Source organism: Ctenopharyngodon idella, chromosome 8 (assembly GCF_019924925.1).
Source record: "Ctenopharyngodon idella isolate HZGC_01 chromosome 8, HZGC01, whole genome shotgun sequence".
NCBI classification, from domain to species: Eukaryota; Metazoa; Chordata; class Actinopteri; order Cypriniformes; family Xenocyprididae; genus Ctenopharyngodon; species Ctenopharyngodon idella.
In genome coordinates, this window is record NC_067227.1 from 25,735,591 (window position 1) to 25,752,837 (window position 17,247).

Genomic DNA, 17,247 nt, shown 5'->3' on the forward strand with positions numbered 1-17,247 from the left:
CTTCAGCTAGCAGCCGTTTAACTGGACCTAAATGCTCAATCCCTGCACATTCATTTAGACCTGTCAGCTGCCACATTTAGAAGCATGGACACACTGATAAAACAGAGAAACGTACGCACAACGGAATAATGAACACACACTTAGAGAAGTGAGGTGACAGAAGAAGAAAATCCAATTCCTTTACCTCATTGCTCAACAAAGCAGCATTCAGTGTTCGGCTGATTTCAAACATCTTGTTGGCGGTGTTGCGTTTCTTGTCGCTTTTTTGTGGTGTTTTTTCGTGTTCTCGTGGCTCTACGGCTCCTTTTTCTCTACTGGAAATGGGAATCAGTCCCGAGGAAAAAAAGAAAGAAAAATGAACAGATTAAAAAAAAAGAAGAAAAGGAAGGAGAAATCCTCTATATGTGCTGTCTGGCTGGATGTATTTTCTCCTCTCTCGCGCCCGTGTTTTCTGGTGCACCTCTGTTAAATGTGGCGCTTGTGCCCTGGCTCACGGCACACGACTGAAGAGTCAATATTTTTTTTTTTTTTAGCTCCCCAGAGTCAGCACATTAAAACAAGCAGTCGGTCTGCCGGGCTTCTTCCCTTATCTGTCCTCCACACACTCGCTCGCACAATGCGTTCCGATCCTCACACTGCTCTCTAGCAGATTAGTTCGTCCCAAAACATAGCTCTTAGTTTAAACTCCTCTCTCTCTTTCTCTCTCTCTCTCCATCCCTCACCCTTTCTCTTTCTCTCTCCTTCCTTGCTCCCTCCCTTCCTCACACTCTCTCTCTCTCTATCTCTCTTTACCCCCACCCCACCCTCCACTCGCTCCCTCTGTCTATTTCTCGATCACGCTCTCCTGCAGTTACAGTTCACAGTGTTACCACAAGGTGGGAAGACTGTTCATAACAGACATGACACAGGCACATCTGCCTTTCCTGGCTCATCTTTTCCTCTCCGTTTGGCTTCACGGCTCTCCTCCTGCTGCTTGCGGGGAACACATGATCGCTTTGGCACCCGCTCACCTCCGTTCTCCTCTCTCTCGCCTCCCCCCGCGCCTTCGTCGCCTCGCGACAGCCGCATTTGATGTATGGGAGAGAACGGGGCTGATTTATAGACCAATAGCATTAAGAAAACTTTGACCAGTGGCACCTAGCCGGAGAAAACCCCTGCTGAGATTTCGGCATGTCGTTCCCGGAGCATATTTGTGAAACGGACACGTCTCTTCCTCTGAAATGGCGTCAGAGCAAGACATTGGCGTAATTGTACACTTTTCGGTGCTTCGAGTCACTGCTTTACATAGCTACATTGACCCCAAAATGCATTTGGATATTTACGTATGAATGTAAATGTGTAGGTATATATAAATGTCACTGCATTTGATAACAAAATATCAAACCAAGTGGTATTTATGTTACAGAAAGGTTGCACAAGCATACTTTCTGGGTGTCAAATGTTAGGGGGGCATATTTAATGTGATTAAGTAACCTGTGTGGTTATATGCTAGCGGCAACTGTGTGAACTTACTTTATACTAATATGACTTGACCTTGGTTAGTTCTGAAAGATCTAGCATCATTTGTTCACATAGGCCACTTGGTTTGATGCAGTGAAGTTTATAAACTTTAAATGTGGCTTAAGTGTTCAAATACTTTTTGGGGCCACTGTACTATATGTATAAAGAAATGGGCATAATCCTGATTATTAAATTTCATAGACATTTTTTGTCTTTCAAATGTGTTGTGTTGGAATTTGCTGAAATATAGTCATAATGATTCATCAGAAGTAGTTAGATAGAAACTTAAATGATTCCCACATAGCTGGAGAAATCCGAGGATTAATGACCTGTCCTCTGAATAATTAAACATCAACAAACCCTTTAATTTTATTTGAGAATGGCAAAGAATAATAAACAACCTGATTCTTATCCAACAATTCAGGTTATTTTCTGTGTAGCCTTATTTGTAGGAAAATACAGTAATCAAATCAGATTTAAATAATAATATTTATTTTAACTTAATGTTTGTTTGTTTTTGTACTATAAATAGCTGGTTTTAGTGACTCATATTCTTGGCTTTAGATTTTAAAATATTGTTCATATATAATTCTTTTATATGGACAAACTTATAAAAGCATGAGCAATCCTGAGGTCATTGTTATTCATTGATTTAGTCATAGACTCGCAGATATATTCCCATCAGCCAATGACCGCATAACTTTGTAATCTTACCATTTAAAAAAATATTATTCAGTCTGCATACTAAATTAGACTTTCACAAGATGTTTAATTTAAAATGTTTAGCTGTAATTATAAAGAGAGTGGATACAATTGTCAAGATTCATTATGTTGTTTTGTGTTAAACAATTGCTTGTTAATTGTTTAATATTAAATATAATATTGTCTATGGCAAAACCTAATCATCATCTTTATGCCAACGGACGCAGCTAAACTCAGGTACAAGACAAACCACAAAACCATATGTTTTCCTCTCAAAATAACAAAGCAGGCAAGAATAAGTCATTTTCAACCTGTTTTGTTTCTAGTGAGTGTGAAAAGCGGAGGTTAGCTGAAAGTGGGTATGACTGCAGGAAAATGAGCTGTTTCTTTCTTTCCTCTTTTTGAAAACTGCGTATGGTACAGTATGATCTGGTCTCCAGGCCCCATGAGAGGCGTGTGTCCAGTTAATAGCAGCCTATTGACACCGACCCATCTGTTAGGGTGGACTGAAGCCAACTGAAAAAAGAGAGATGGAGAGAGCATTGAGAAAGAACACTACCATTTTTACGTCATAGAGGGTATGTGCATGAGGCATTTTTTAAAAACTGTATCACATTTGTTTTTTGTTATTATAGAACATTTTGTACCTACACAGCATCTGCGTTGGAACTTTTAATGCTAAATCCATTTAGAATAACATCATTATAGGCAAATCTTACGAAGTTAAAGAGGTTAGTTCACCCAAAAATGAAAATTCTGTCATTAATTACTCACCTTCATGATGTTCAAAGACCTTTGTTCATCTTCGGAACACAAATTAAGATAATTTGGTTGAAAACCGAGAGCTTTCTGACCCCACAAAGAAAGCAACGCAATTACCACTTTTAAGGCCCAGAAAGGTAGTAAAGACATCGTTAAAATAGTCCATGTGACTACAGTGGTTCAGCCTTAATTTTATGAAACAACGAGAATACTTTTTGCGTGGAAAAAAAAAAGGAAAAAAATACTTTGTCAGTCTCCGACGCTTTTCACATTATAAACACAGTGCAGCGCTTTTGGGTATGTCAGAATGCCGGCTCAGTATTGGCTGGTTCCTGCGTCGGCCACGCATGCGTCCTGGTGCTCACGTGAACAGCATCGGAGACTGACATGGAAGAGAAGAAATTGTTAAAGTTGTTATTTTTGTTTGATGTTTTTGCACACAAAAAGTATTCTCGTCTCTTCATAAAATAAAGGTTGAACCACTGAAGTCACATGGACTATTTTAATGTTATCTTTACTACCTTTCTGGGCCTTGAAAGTGGTAATTGCATCTGTCTATGGAGGGACAGAAAGCTCTCAGATTTCTTCAAAAATATCTTAATTTGTGTTCCGAAGATAAACAAAGGTCTTACGAGTTTAAAACTAAAGAAGGGGTTAAAGGGTTAGTTCACCAAAAAATGAAAATTCTGTCATTAATTACTCACCCTCATGTCGTTCCAAACCCGTAAGACCTTTGTTCATCTTTGGAACACAAATTAAGGTATTTTTGATGAAATCCGAGAGGTATCTGACTTATACATAAGACAGCAATTTAACCACCACTTTCATGTTCCAGAAAGGTACTAAAGACATTGTTAAAATAGTCAACGTGACTGCAGTGGTTCAACCTTAATGTTCAACAATTTCTTCTCTACCGTGTCAGTCTCGTATGCAGTTGACGCAGTGAACGCAGTTCAGCGCTTCCGTGTTTATGTCCGAACGCCAACTCGTTATTGGCCGGCTCCTGCATCAGCATCACACGCATGCATCGTGTTGCTCACGTAAACAGCATCTGCCAATACTGAGCTAGCGTTCTTACGTAGAACCTGGAAGCGCTGAACGTAAACAGCGTAAGAGAATGACACAGAAGAGTGGATATTGTTGAATAAAGTCTTTATTTTTGTTTTGTTTTTGCACACAAAAAGTATTCTCGTCACTTCATAACATTAAGTTTGAACCACTGCAGTCACGTTGACTATTTTAATGATGTCTTTACTACCTTTCTGGACCTTGAAAGTGGTGGTTAAATGGCTGTCTATGGACGAGTCAGATACCTTTTGGATTTCATCAAAAATATCTTAATTTGTGTTCCGAAGATGAACAAAGGTCTTACAGGTTTGGAACTAAATGAGGGTGAGTAATTAATGACAAAATTTTAATTTTTGGTGAACTAACCCTTTAAGAATCCATCCAGTGTGTTGCATGCTACTAAGGCACCATTGCTAAAAATCCTAAAAAGCACAGTTTTCTCACTCACGCTGTAATTACATTATCATTGTGCAGGATTTTCTGTTCGTCAAGTACCGCAGCCCATACTGGATTTTAGCATATACAACAGACCTGGTTAAAAATCGTTCAGGAGACAGTGTGTGTACGTGAGCACGCACTGGGATGGGCTGTCACTTGAATCATAGAGTCTACTGCTTGATTCCAGAGTCATCTGCCTCTCATTCTCCCTCCTCTGTCCACCAGGGTCCCAGGAGGATTCTGATTGCTGTCTCCATAGTGACTCTATGTGTCTTCATAAAGCCTGTTCAGAGCCTGCCGCTTCTCCTGTGTGCTGTCTGTTCCATGCAGATGACCTGCCATTCACTGCAAGGGACTCATGCGTGGATTCCCAACATGGTCCGTCTAAAAAGGGTTTCCCTGTACACCACCAAAAACATGTTGGGCACGTTGGAAATGCACACCCACACCTACAAACACACAAGTTGACTCTTCTTAGAGCGCTTGCTTCAAATACCTCCAGCCCAAAGAGAAAGTCTCATCTTTAATGTTTAGCTCAATCCAGTTTTGCCATCCTAGTCGTTGTCGTCACACTTGTCTCGCATGATTGTTAGCAGCAGAGTCGGTTATAATGGAGGGGTAAAACTTATTTTGATGTGGAAAAACATTGTGTCTCATGGGAACCAATTAAAAAATCAGAGGATCAAGAAGTGGACTGTACTTCGCTTTTGTATTCTATGATTGATGGGTTCATTAAATCATCTGTTCACTTGGCAGACCGCATGACAGGACCAGTGTGCGAAGAAGAAATTCTGCTTTTGCAGGCACGTCATAATTGTCATAGGAATATCTGCTGTGATTCTATTTCCCCTACAATTATATTTCCTGCTTTTTGTTCACATATCTATGCGGTTGGCGTACACATGTACATCGCATGCACCCTGGAGCATGCGCAGATGTCTGCAGACACAAAAGAACGAGGAGGAGATCGTTTTGAGAGATCTATATTTTTGTCGCCCGATTCATAATACGAATTGACAGTCTCAATAAATAAACAGGGAGGCATGGAGCCAGATAATTGGAGATGTTAGGGAATGACATACCATGAAGGACAGCTTTTCAATTTTCAGTTTGAAGGGTGTACTGTGCAGCACAATTCCTCATTATTTAAAACAATCAAACTACCCCGGCTGCCCTGCTGGTTGTAGTTTGCCGTCAAATATGATCGCAAGGAAAAAAATCATTGCCAATTTTGTCTTATTAAAGACGACCCCCGTTCTCTTCATCTGCTTCTGACACTCGCCGCTCCGCTCATAACCTGAAAATTAGTGGCTGAGGGTCTCTATGCCTGTGTCCTCCTGAAACGCAAGTCATATGGTTGTTCATTTGCAGGCTAATCAGAAAGCTGCACTATTAATGGAAAATGAATGAGGTCGGATTTGATTGTGGTTGATGGCAGAGGCTATGCTCCAATTGTCCTGGAATCCATACACTTTAATCAATCTATATTGAGAGACAGCCAGTGTCAGTTGTGAGGGACATTGCAATTTAAAAAAAAAAAAATTAGACACTTGAAGAGGGATGGTTGATGTCTGCAATCTGTCCTCACAATATAAGAAAAAGAAATATCAGGTTCAAGGTAGATAGAGATAGTAATATGCTTCTTTTTTCTTATTCATATTAGGCCTAAATGTTGAGTGCTAATCTGCTTTTTTTCTTATCTGGGAGTGAATTCTATTCAAAAGTGAGCATCGCTATATCCTAGTCACTCTGAAGGGCAGAGCAATTAAAGTCTCATACTATATGTGGCCATTTGAAACATCCTACACAAAGCTATACATTGCTGCCACTTTATTGTGAATCTGAGTGTTACCCTGATGACAGATAGTAAAGATAAAATTCATGTTTATAGAATAACATTGTTGTGATAAACTTTTGTGTCAAATAGTCTGTGTATCAGCATTGGTTGCAGGCAATGATGATAAAGGATCTAGGTGCAGCAATTCTTTTAATAAAACAAAACACAAAATAACAAGATAATCAGGTGACTAAAACTGGCAAAACATGAACAGAATAACACAACGATAACTATGAACTGAGAAAAACACAGAACTTAAAGGGAAATTTCATTTCAAAAATGAAATTTCAATCTCCCTCATGTCGTTCCAAACCCGTAAGACCTTTGTTCATCTTCGGAACACAAATTATGATAGGAAGCAATGAAGTTACCACATTCAAGGTCCAGAAAAGTAGTAAAAACATCATTAAAATAGTCAATGTGACTACAGTTGTTTAACCTTAATGTTATGAAGTGACGAGAATACTTTGTGCACCAATACAAAAAAAAAAGTAATGACCATTCAACAATTTCGTCTCTCTCCTGTCAGTCTCCTAGGCAGTTTACATTGAAGACACATTGAAGAGCTTCTGTGTTCTACGTCAGAAAGCTGACTCTGTATTGGCCGGCTCCTGCTTCAGCAACACACGCATGCGTTGTGCTGCCCACCTGAACAGCGTCGACCAATACTGAGCCGGCGTTTGGACGTAAACAAGGAAGCGCTGCACTGTCAACTGCGTAGGAGACTGACAGGGTAGAGAAGAAATTGTTGAATAGAGTCATTATTTGTGTTCTTGTCGCTTCATAACATTAAGTTTGAACCAATGTGGTAATTTTGTTGCTTTCTGTGGAAGATAAAAAACCTCTCAGATTTCATCAAAAATATCTTAATTTGTGTTCCGGGAAAGAATGAAGGTCTTGCGGGTTTGGAACGACATTAGGGCGAGTAATTAATGACAGAAATTTCATTTTTGGGTGAACCCTTTAAATACACAGACGAGACCAATCAATGCAATGAATACCAGGTGTCAACACAAATCAAACAATGAGTAACCAAGGAGACTAACCAGAAGCTGGAACAATGAACAAAGGAAACAGAAAATAGAGCAAAATCAGGATAAATCAAACAGACAAAAACACATAACCTTGACACTGTGTCTGTTTTTTAAATATTTATTTAACTTGTGTACTGGCTGTTTGTGTGGTGCTTGGTAAGAAACAAACATGATTGCTGAAGAAAAATGTTTCAGAAATGAAATTGTGAGAACATGCCACCCAATATCACATGATCATTAACACTTCAGTTGCTCAGTTTAGTCTGGAATGACCCTGCAAATAGCATCCACATCAGTGTTTTAGTCAACACCAGGCAGAGACCTGAATAGATTGAGTATGAGTCAAGACCAAGTCCAAATGCTCCCAATTCCATTGTCTTGGGCTGAGACTCGAGACAGACTCGTTCTCGGACTGCGGTCACGTGTACTACTATAACGCTAATCCACATCTTTACAATTTTAGGACACATGTATAGTTGTCTGTCATCCTTTGCCTTATTTCCCATTGAATCAGGGCGTTTGGGTGGAACATATTATTTTTTTTTATTTTTTTTTTTTTCCATTAGTTTGTAGTTGTGTCAGCCATGAATTATAATTTACTTAAATGGCTACTTCCTAGTGAGAGGGACAATATGTTTGACCTATTTTCCCAGAAAAAGAGAGTTTGTACATTTTAAGTTAAACTTTTAGGAGTAGGCACACTTTTATATAGGTGGGTTCAAATCAAATATATATATATATATTTTTTTTTAACCATGAACGCATAATATAGTGGATGTTATAGTGCATGTTTTATCAGCAGCTAATAAAGGGATTGTACTCTGTAAACACTGCTGACATTTCCTCTCCATTTGGACGCTTCGCTTGGCGCGTTGTGGGGAGACATCCGTGTGGCTGGGGGAGCTGTGCGCTTTTCGCGCGCTTGCACCTGCTGGTTACGTCAAATCCTTCCTCTCGCGCGGCAGCACGCCGTCGTCTTGGAAACGCTCCTTCAGCGTCGTTATCCTGTGTGAGGTTGTATGAACGGATGATGGAAGAAAGCAGCAGAGAACATCTCGATACTGGTGTGTAAAATTAAAACACATTCATACAGAGTCATCTTACCTTTTTCTATTGACAGACACGCTTTGGATGATGTCTGTGCATGTAGAGCGTGCGAATTTAGCCGTTAGATGCATGATATGAGCGCTTCGTCCATGTAAACACAGTGACTGTTTGCTAACGTTAGCCGAATAAACCTTATTCTTGTTATACTTTCCAGCACTCAAGAGAGTCAAGACATTACAACGCGTCTATGTATTGCGATAAATATTCAAATACAGCTGCACAAGTCATGAAACGCAACACCACGTGTGTTTGTAGTCCAGCCTTGTTAAAGTGGACGTTTCCAGATACTGTGACTGATATATTCACACTTTACAGGATCTTTACGAGACTATACTAGGTTTGAAAAGCTTTACAAATTTTAACCAGCTAGATTAGATGATTACTACTTTGCTATTATTTACACAAGCTATGTTAGAAGTAATATGATCAGACAGCTTTCTCTGTGAAAATCTTCAGAAATTCAATGTCCTATATAAATTTATCCTTTCTATGTCTATATATTTCTCCCTCTCTCTGTCTCTATACTGTACACATACATACATACACACACACACACAGGCAAATACTTTAGTATTTATTTAATTCGAAAAAGGACAAATACCTTTTAAGTGTATAGATTTTTAAAGTTATGTTAATTTTATGTTAATATTTTCTAACTTTTGTTTGTTCTTTGGATATTCAGCAGCACTTAAATGGTTTGTTCACCCAAAATGAAAATTCATCTTCATTTATTTACCCTCATCTTATTGCAAAGACTTAAGCAGAATGAAAGCTTCAGGCACCCTTCACTTTTAAGGTTTTTTTTTTGGCCATACAATAGAAGTGAATTTTCTGTCATTCTGCGTAACTTCTCCTTTTGGCTTCAGTGGACGAAAGTAAGCGTTACAGATCTGGAGTAAATTAAGACACCATTTTGGGAGAACCATTTCTTTTATAGTTTCTGCTTTTGTTATTTTTTATGTGTAGTTTCTATTGTCATTTTTCAGCTCATGTTAATGTGAAAATGAGTCAAAGACTCAATAGATTCTATGTTGGCAATGTTTTTGTCATACACATAGAGCGAACAGATCAACAACCCTGTCTGGATGGCCGATTTCAGTTGCTGTGTTACAAGAATATGGTATAACTGTTGCTTAATAATTGTGAAGTCAGCAACAGACAGACAGAAGTCAATGCTGATTTTTTTTTTTTTTTTTGGTGAATTAAAATGGAATGTGTTTTTTTTTTTTTTTTTTTATATATATATTTGAAACTGGGCAAATCACAACTTTTTTTAATTTACTGTATCTACTCCTGAATTTTGTGTGGCAGATAATGAAGCAGGGGGAGAGGATGCTCTGGTGGGGAATGTGAACAAACTGATGATCACTCCTCCAGGATACACCGGACCACCCAAGAAAGGTCATGTCATCTTCGATGCCTGCTTTGAGAGTGGTAAGAGTATTTGTATTTTTTTTTTTAGTCCCTTTTTCATCCTTATACTGAATGCTGTTATGTGTAGAATAGCATTTATTTGAAATAGAAATCTTTTGTAAGATTATAAATGTCTTTACTGTAATTTCTGATCAGTTTAATGGATCTTTGCTGAATAAAAGTATTTATTAAAAAAAAATTCTAACTGCCCTCAAACTTTTGAACGATAGTGTAAATTCTGCACCACTAGCACAGGATAGAATTTTAAAGGGGACCTATAATGCCCCTTTTACAAGATATAATATAAGTCTTTGGTGTCCCCAGAATATGTCTGTGAAGGTTCAGCTCAAAATACCCCACAGATCATTTATTATAGCTTTTCAAATTTGCCCCTATGTGGGTGTAAGCAAAAACACGCCGTTTTTGTGTTTCCCTTTAAACGCAAATGAGCGGCTGCTTCCGACCCCCTTTCCAGAAGAGGGTGAAGCTTTAACAGCTTGTGCTTCGGTTGCTCAACAACAAAGCTGGAGAATCTCACGCAGCCAAAATGACGATTATCAGTAACGGTGTTCAGCCTTACATTGTTCAAACCGGAGTCGGACACTGATGGAGAGACTCGGGAAGAGGTTACAACTTTTAAAATGCAACTGGATGTTTCTGAATGGTTAGTGGATAAATTTATGTAGTTGCTGTGGAGTTGATTCAACTCATCGACTAGCACGTGCCGTCATGTTAATCTTTTGTGCAAATCCAGCGTTGAATTGAGTCTCGTTTGTGAAGCAGTCTGGCGTAAAATGACGGCATGGTAACAACACTCTACTAAAACAACTCTTCCTCTTCTCTAAAGCAGCCCAACATGGCCTCAACCCCTTTGTTGTGTGTTCCCGGAGGCAGAGTTTATGTACATTTTGGGGTTTGTGATGGCACCAGCCTGGAAAGAAGCTCGTTGTAGTCCCTACCAGCCATTTGTTGTAGTCCTTAAAAAGCAATTTCTGTAAAAGAAAATATCTCCCTTTGCATTGAACTTTGAGCGTCGTAACTTTGCAGATGTTGTTTATGCTCAAACAGCAACATTACACACTAAAGTTAAAAAAGTGAAATCATAATCAAGGACCCCTTTAAAAATGCACTTAGCTGGGATAGTAAACAGCATTTTAACATTTTAAAATGTACCGTTAGTAAATTACTGATAAAATATTTTTTTAAAAAGTACATACTTTATTCTAAAAAGTCATTTTAATAACCATTGTTTATCAGACTTTTACCAAGTAAAGAAATTTAGAACCAATATTTTATCAGTATAGTTTACTAACACTAAGTTGCCATTATAAGCTTGTGCTTGAGTTTCATGAGTGTAAGCAGATTGTAACATTTTAACATAAGCGTGTGACGTTGACATGTTCATGATCTAATTTATCTAACATATAAACAGAATATCAATTTAACAGCACCTTAGTTGAACAATATGTTGACATGGCAGTTAATTAAAGATTAAGAAGGATGTATACGGTGAACAGCTAGAATAACCCTCTGTTACCTCTACAAATGCGATACACCCTTGAATTCCCAGGAGAGCAGTAGACCTCTGTCGTCAAACATGTTTGTGCAAAAATCATTGTCAGTGTCTTTTGTTTAACCATACTATTTTAGCATATGGCAGCACAGCCTGAGAGAGACTATTGTCCATGTGAGCGGGGCTTTTAATGGATAATTATCTCCCTTTTAAATGGAGGGGTAAAAATTGAAGTGTTTCATTTGAAAGTGACTGCTCTTGTCGGTCTACCTCGCTGAAAACTGTAATTAAAGCAAGTTATAATATTTTGAAGAATGCTTTTGAGTAAATGGCCTTTGTTTGGCACTTTTTGCCGGTCTGAATGAACAGTGATGTAATGAAAATAAAGTGCTTTTGCAGTGACAAGGTCAAGTGGGCAGCTGAGAGCAGCTTTGGGCCAGATTGACAGTGAATCAGTATGGCTGGAACAGGCACAATATCATTCTTTGCTGGGAGATTAGGTTCAGGGTCTCCAGCAGATGAGACTCAGCTTTCATATTCTTGACAGCCAACCAATTCACCCCTCTGCGGGGAAAGAGCTCGCCTGTGGCTAGGCTCCCTGTGGGGAGGTTTTTTTTTTTTTATATAGATTTTTTGGTCTTGGAAATATTCTGTAATAGTACAATTTTTAGTTGGAGGGAGTCTTTCTGGTCTTCTCAGGTAGTTTGGGTTGAATGTTAAGCTGAAAGAAAGCAGTTGGTTATGGATCCAGTGTCTGAAACGTAAGACTGACCGCTTCTAATCAATTCCAAAGTAACTTGATAAATCAATATGATTCTAAGCAACTCTACCAGAACTAATAATAAAACCGTGTTCACATCGTGCTTTAGGAGTTGAGCCATCCGTCATCATAGATATGTTTATTACTGTTATCAAAACAATGACGTTCATTGTAAGCTTGCTTGAATGTTGACGGTAGTCATGTAAAAGCGATAGCCGAGAGTGGATGATGTTTTGCGGCGTGGGGCGGCAATAAAAGGACATAGAATATTAACATAAGTTACAGAGCCAAAGTCAATATAAATAAATAATCAGGATGTTTTATAAGTTTCTCTGTTTTCTGGCCCCGAGGACCCCGAGGCACTGATTAATGAACATCCAGCCGCAAGACCAGGATCAGCTAACATATATGACATTACCCCCATGTCTCTGGCTCGGCAAATTCTCTGAATGATTTATGGAATAGATATTAATCTGCTTCCAGTAAACGCATTATCCAAGTTGGAAAATGGAGAGGAATTGATGTTACAGCGCTAATGTCAAATTAATGTCCTGTTGCTGTTTCAGCAAAGCAACACTGCAGTGAAATGATGTTAACCACTTACACACTGACAAAAGGGAAGCGGCATTTTCTTGGCAACAATTGGCGATTTTGACATAAGTGACTTTGAGAGCTGAAGCCCCCGTGTCAATTGAAGGACTTAAGATGCAATAGTTCAGCAAAGTTTTCGGAGCTAGACACACCCGGTCATTAATCAAACGCTCTTCTCTTTATGTTGAAGAAGATGTGGAAATGTAAAGGTTTGTGGCGATGTGGGCTCATTTGTCAGAAAGCCACCTGTCAGCGAGTGATAACTTTTCACCGTTCATAGCCTCTCCTTTGTTACAGTGAAAGTCAGCACCTTCAAAATGGAAATGATATTTAATACGCAGTCAAAGGATAAAATATCCCCTCGGATAGCTCATAAAAAATGAAAATAATAGTATAAATGCATTAGATATCACTCGCTCAGATCTTGAGAAAAAGTTTTCAAAATAAATGGCTGTGCAGCCAGTTTTAGTAAATTCAGTTGATATACAGTATATGTGTGTGTACAGTGTCTACCAGTGTTAGGTTGTAACTAACTAGAAGTAGTGGTGCTACCTTAAAGGGATAGTTCACCCAAAAATGAAAATTCTGTCATCATTTACTCACCCTCAGGTTGTTCCAAACCTGTATTAATTTCTTTCTTCTGCTGAACACAAAAGAAGATATTTTGAAGAATATGGGTAACCAAACATTTGATGGGCCTCATTGACTTCCATAGTATGGAGAAAAAAAAAAATACTATTGAAGTCAATGGGGCCCATCAACAGTTTGGTTATTTTTAAAGTTAAAAAAAAAAACCCTATGTACTGTAGTTAGCTACTTTTGTATCTTGCAGGGAAGCTAATTGCTTTCACAAAGCAGTAGCATGAGTATAGTCTAACTACTTCAAATTATGATTAGCTTGTAGCTCAGTAAACAATATTTTCAGAGTAGCTTCCCTAACATTGATATATACACTATGGCTGCTACACACAAGCTTTCAATCCTGGATCATACCACCCAATGGGACTTCAAGCAAATGTGTCTGACTTAAAAGCCAAGATATCACTCAAGTTTTTTCCCTCTGCCAGAAAAATTGTTTCTTGTTTCTTTCTCCCTTTAGACAGCTGTCATGAATTTACCGAGAAGAAAAAAAAAAAAAAAAAAAAAAAAAAAAAGTCAGAAAAATGTCTCTTATCTTTAGTATCCGGGTAATAAATTCTAATTGGTTAATTAAAACAGACCATGGATACGTAAACTGTTTACTGAAGGCATAAAACACTTAATTTACATTTAGATGAGATGTAACTCATTTTCTTGTCAGCCATATGCAGATTAGGTCAGTGGTATATCTTTTCTTAGGCATTTGGGCCTACAGGTTTCTAATTCTCTCTCACTTCTGTGCCTCTGTCTTTTTTAGCATAACTTATTAAAATAACCCCCATTATGCACAGTTTGATAGTAAAAAACATAATGAATATTTCCCGAAGGCGTCATTAAAACGGTATTGATGGCTCTATAGATATAGTTACGTTTGCCGCATTATGTAAATTCCATAGATTCTTGAATTTAAAAGAGCTTTAATGGTTATAATTAGCACTTTAATCGTGTGATATTATCTGAGGTTTTTAATAATGTGGTTTATTCTAGTTTAGAAACATTTGTTTGTCAATTTTTTTTGGGGGGAGTAGCTGATTTTTTTTTTTATTTTTTATTTTTTTTATAACTGACAATGACAGGATTGATAGTCTTACATTAATCTGTGACCTCCAGATAAAAGCATCCCAATTTAGCATGCCAGAATCAAGTATATTTAATGTAAACCTTTTAGCATTTTGAGGAGATCTTGAAGGTTTTAAAGTGCACGTCATTCATTACCTCACGCACTCCCTTTCATTCATGTAGATGTTCTCACATCAGTTTCATAATTCATTCTGCGGGGTAAATTATGTCAAAAATATTTCTCCACATGCTGATGCTTATCAGAGGCTCTGAGTGATAAAACTTATTGACTGTAGCTGCTGATTAAATCTGGTGCCAGCTAGAGGCAGAGGAAGAAGGTGTGTGCGTGTGTACACAAGTGCATATATGCGTATGTGTGTCTACATAATGATTCGATTCCTACCAAGGGCAGAATATAACGTATCCACCAATGACAATCCGAGACATGCGGTACCCCCTAAGCATTTAACGGATTTGCACTGGGGATTTTAAATTATCCATTGTAATCATAATAGATGAAAAAAAACCTTCGATTCAGCGAACAAAAGAAATGTGTTCGGAGAGGGGACAAGGCCTCAGCCGCACGCTTGCTAATGAGGATAAACAGTAGGGAAAAATCTCTCCGCTGATGGGGCTTTAATTGTTTTGCGTTTTTTTTTTTTTTTTTTTTTTTTTTTTACGTTCAGTAGAGTTTTTCCGTCTGTTTTTATCTTCCCTTAAAGTCCTCATGCTTCATGTCACTCTTGCAGAGTGCATCTAGTGGATGAATGATTACATTTAACACCCCAGAAAGACAAGAGGGGAATGAAGGGAGAGAAAAAAAACATAAGGAGGCCAAGGGGACAAAAAGCAGCCAGGCTTGCCAGCAGATATTTATATACTTCAGATGTACCCAGAATCAAGACAGTCAGATCCCCATTGATTAAAGAAGTGGAAACATTCTAACAATCAGGCTTTATGCTCGACACAAGTGGCTGTAGGAGACAGCAGGGCTTACAGGGAGGATGAAGAGTACTTAAACAGATATTAGGCTACTATAGATGTATGCCCTCAACAAAACATAACAACATGGGCAAGCATAAAAAGACAAGTGGAAGGGATATTAGTTGCAGATTTTGGGCTTAGTGCTTAGCAGATGAAAGTTATGCTTGTAAACGCCTTGGTGTTTAGCAGAAGAGTCATGCTCCTACTAAGAAAGCTACATCACTGTCCGGCGTCTTACGGTTTTCTCTTTTTTTTTTCCTCGAGGTTTTAAAAAGGATTGAATTAAATTGATTTGGGTGGTTTTCTGAGAAGAACCAGCTGAGTTTTCTGATTTATTGTTTTTATCAAGCATTTTTTTGTCCCCCATCTAGCTGGTTGAAGCTAGCCTGCTTGTCCTTTGTCAATTTTGTAGCTTTATCTCTTTCATTCCTCTAACTGATACTCAGGCCTGTGGTGTTATACAGCTCTGACCCTGAAGAAAATATCTGTGCACTCAGAGACCATGTGTGGAAGGGGTTTTGCGCTCTTCCCCCTCCTAAACCACAAGGTTAACAGCCTCGGTTCTTGAGTTTTACTGTAACAGGTCCTTACTCATTGTGGCCCTTTACTCATTTATCACTCAAGTCAATGCACAAAGCTAAACGGCTGTAACGTTTACAGTTATTTGACAAAGTGGTCTCAGACTGCTTTCTGTGACAAAATACTGTTTTTTTTTTTTTTTTTTTTTTTTTTTTTTTCCCCTAATTGATCCGCTAGGTTAATGTCAAGACGATATGAAACAACAGTTGCAAAGCATTTATGTAGGACTGTACGACACCCCTCCCCAACATGAAATCAAAGCGCCACGATGTACCATTAAACCCAAACCCTTAAAGCACCCCTAAACATAATGATACCCCTCCGACACACCAGGCTCAATAATAAAAATATTTAATAATGATTTGTTACATATTTATAGTGCTTTTCTGGGTACTCAAAGCGCTTTACACATAGAAAGCTGCCTAGTTTTCCCAGGAGGTCTCCAATCCAGGTACTGACCAGGCTCAACCTGCTTAGCTTCAGTGGGCAATTAGTCTTGGTATAGCTGCTGGCGATGTTTTCAACACTAACTCTGAGTGCCGGGGGGGCTTTAGACAGAATAGAATAACTAGTGAATTATGCACAGTAAAGGGCTTTTTGCATTCCACTCCATTGTTTTTCTATGCAAACATGCACTAGACTAATGCCGGGTTCAGACTACATAATATTTTTGTCGGTTACGATAGTCACTGTGTCAGATCATGTCGTGGACAAGAAACATGTCAGACTACACGTTGCTACCCGACCATTTATTGCTTGCAGTCTTTAACCACGTGCGTGCTGTCATCGAGAGGGCGGGACTATCGACTGACAGAAGGTGTCGTGAGCGCAAACAATGGCTAGTAGCGTGTCTTGTCGCCAGAAAAGCCCAAAAGTGGACACATATCTGTATTGCATGGATATTTGGATTTCCTCCAAAGAGAACTGATGTAACATATGTTTTATTTACCTTTTTTCACTCTGTCGCGGTAGTCCCTCAAAAAAAACATCATAAACACAGGAGTATTGTTGCCATAGCTCCACAAACATTTCCTCCATTGTAAAATTCCACCTAGCAGGAACGATACCATTGTCTCTCTTCCGTTTCTGCATGTTTGAAAGCATGTAGGAAGGCGCTTCTGTGCTTCTATTGGCCAGTGTCACACATGTGACGAAACTTGTCGTGGACGACTGGAAAAAAATTAAACATCTTTCTGTCGTGACGTCGTGAAGCATCACAGACGTGGCATCGGTTGTCGTCCACTATGACACACTACACAAG

General features: G+C 38.6%; 2 protein-coding genes and 1 long non-coding RNA gene across 4 annotated transcripts in view; 1 reads left to right on the forward strand and 2 right to left on the reverse strand.

Moving 5' to 3' along the window:
• The window catches only part of elavl4 (ELAV like neuron-specific RNA binding protein 4), an 85,293-nt gene extending 84,647 nt beyond the window's left edge, over positions 1–646 (reverse strand). The window contains exon 1 of one of the 2 annotated variants that reach the window (XM_051904380.1): positions 185–646. In XM_051904380.1, coding sequence (XP_051760340.1) covers positions 185–232 — 48 coding nt within the window. In that variant the 5' untranslated portion in view covers positions 233–646. The remainder of the gene's footprint in view (positions 1–184) is intronic. The other variant, XM_051904379.1, reaches the window with a different exon arrangement.
• A 6,797-nt stretch (positions 647–7,443) lies between these two features.
• On the reverse strand, positions 7,444–8,624 carry LOC127518062 (uncharacterized). The gene is made up of 2 exons (XR_007931448.1): positions 8,446–8,624; positions 7,444–8,346 (listed from the first exon to the last, which is right to left on the reverse strand). It is a non-coding gene; the product is annotated as an uncharacterized LOC127518062 (long non-coding RNA).
• Positions 8,129–17,247, forward strand: part of agbl4 (AGBL carboxypeptidase 4) — a 359,863-nt gene continuing 350,744 nt past the window's right edge. The window contains exons 1-2 of the mRNA XM_051904378.1: positions 8,129–8,405; positions 9,760–9,882. Of these exons, the coding sequence (XP_051760338.1) occupies positions 8,129–8,405; positions 9,760–9,882 (400 nt within the window). The remainder of the gene's footprint in view (positions 8,406–9,759; positions 9,883–17,247) is intronic.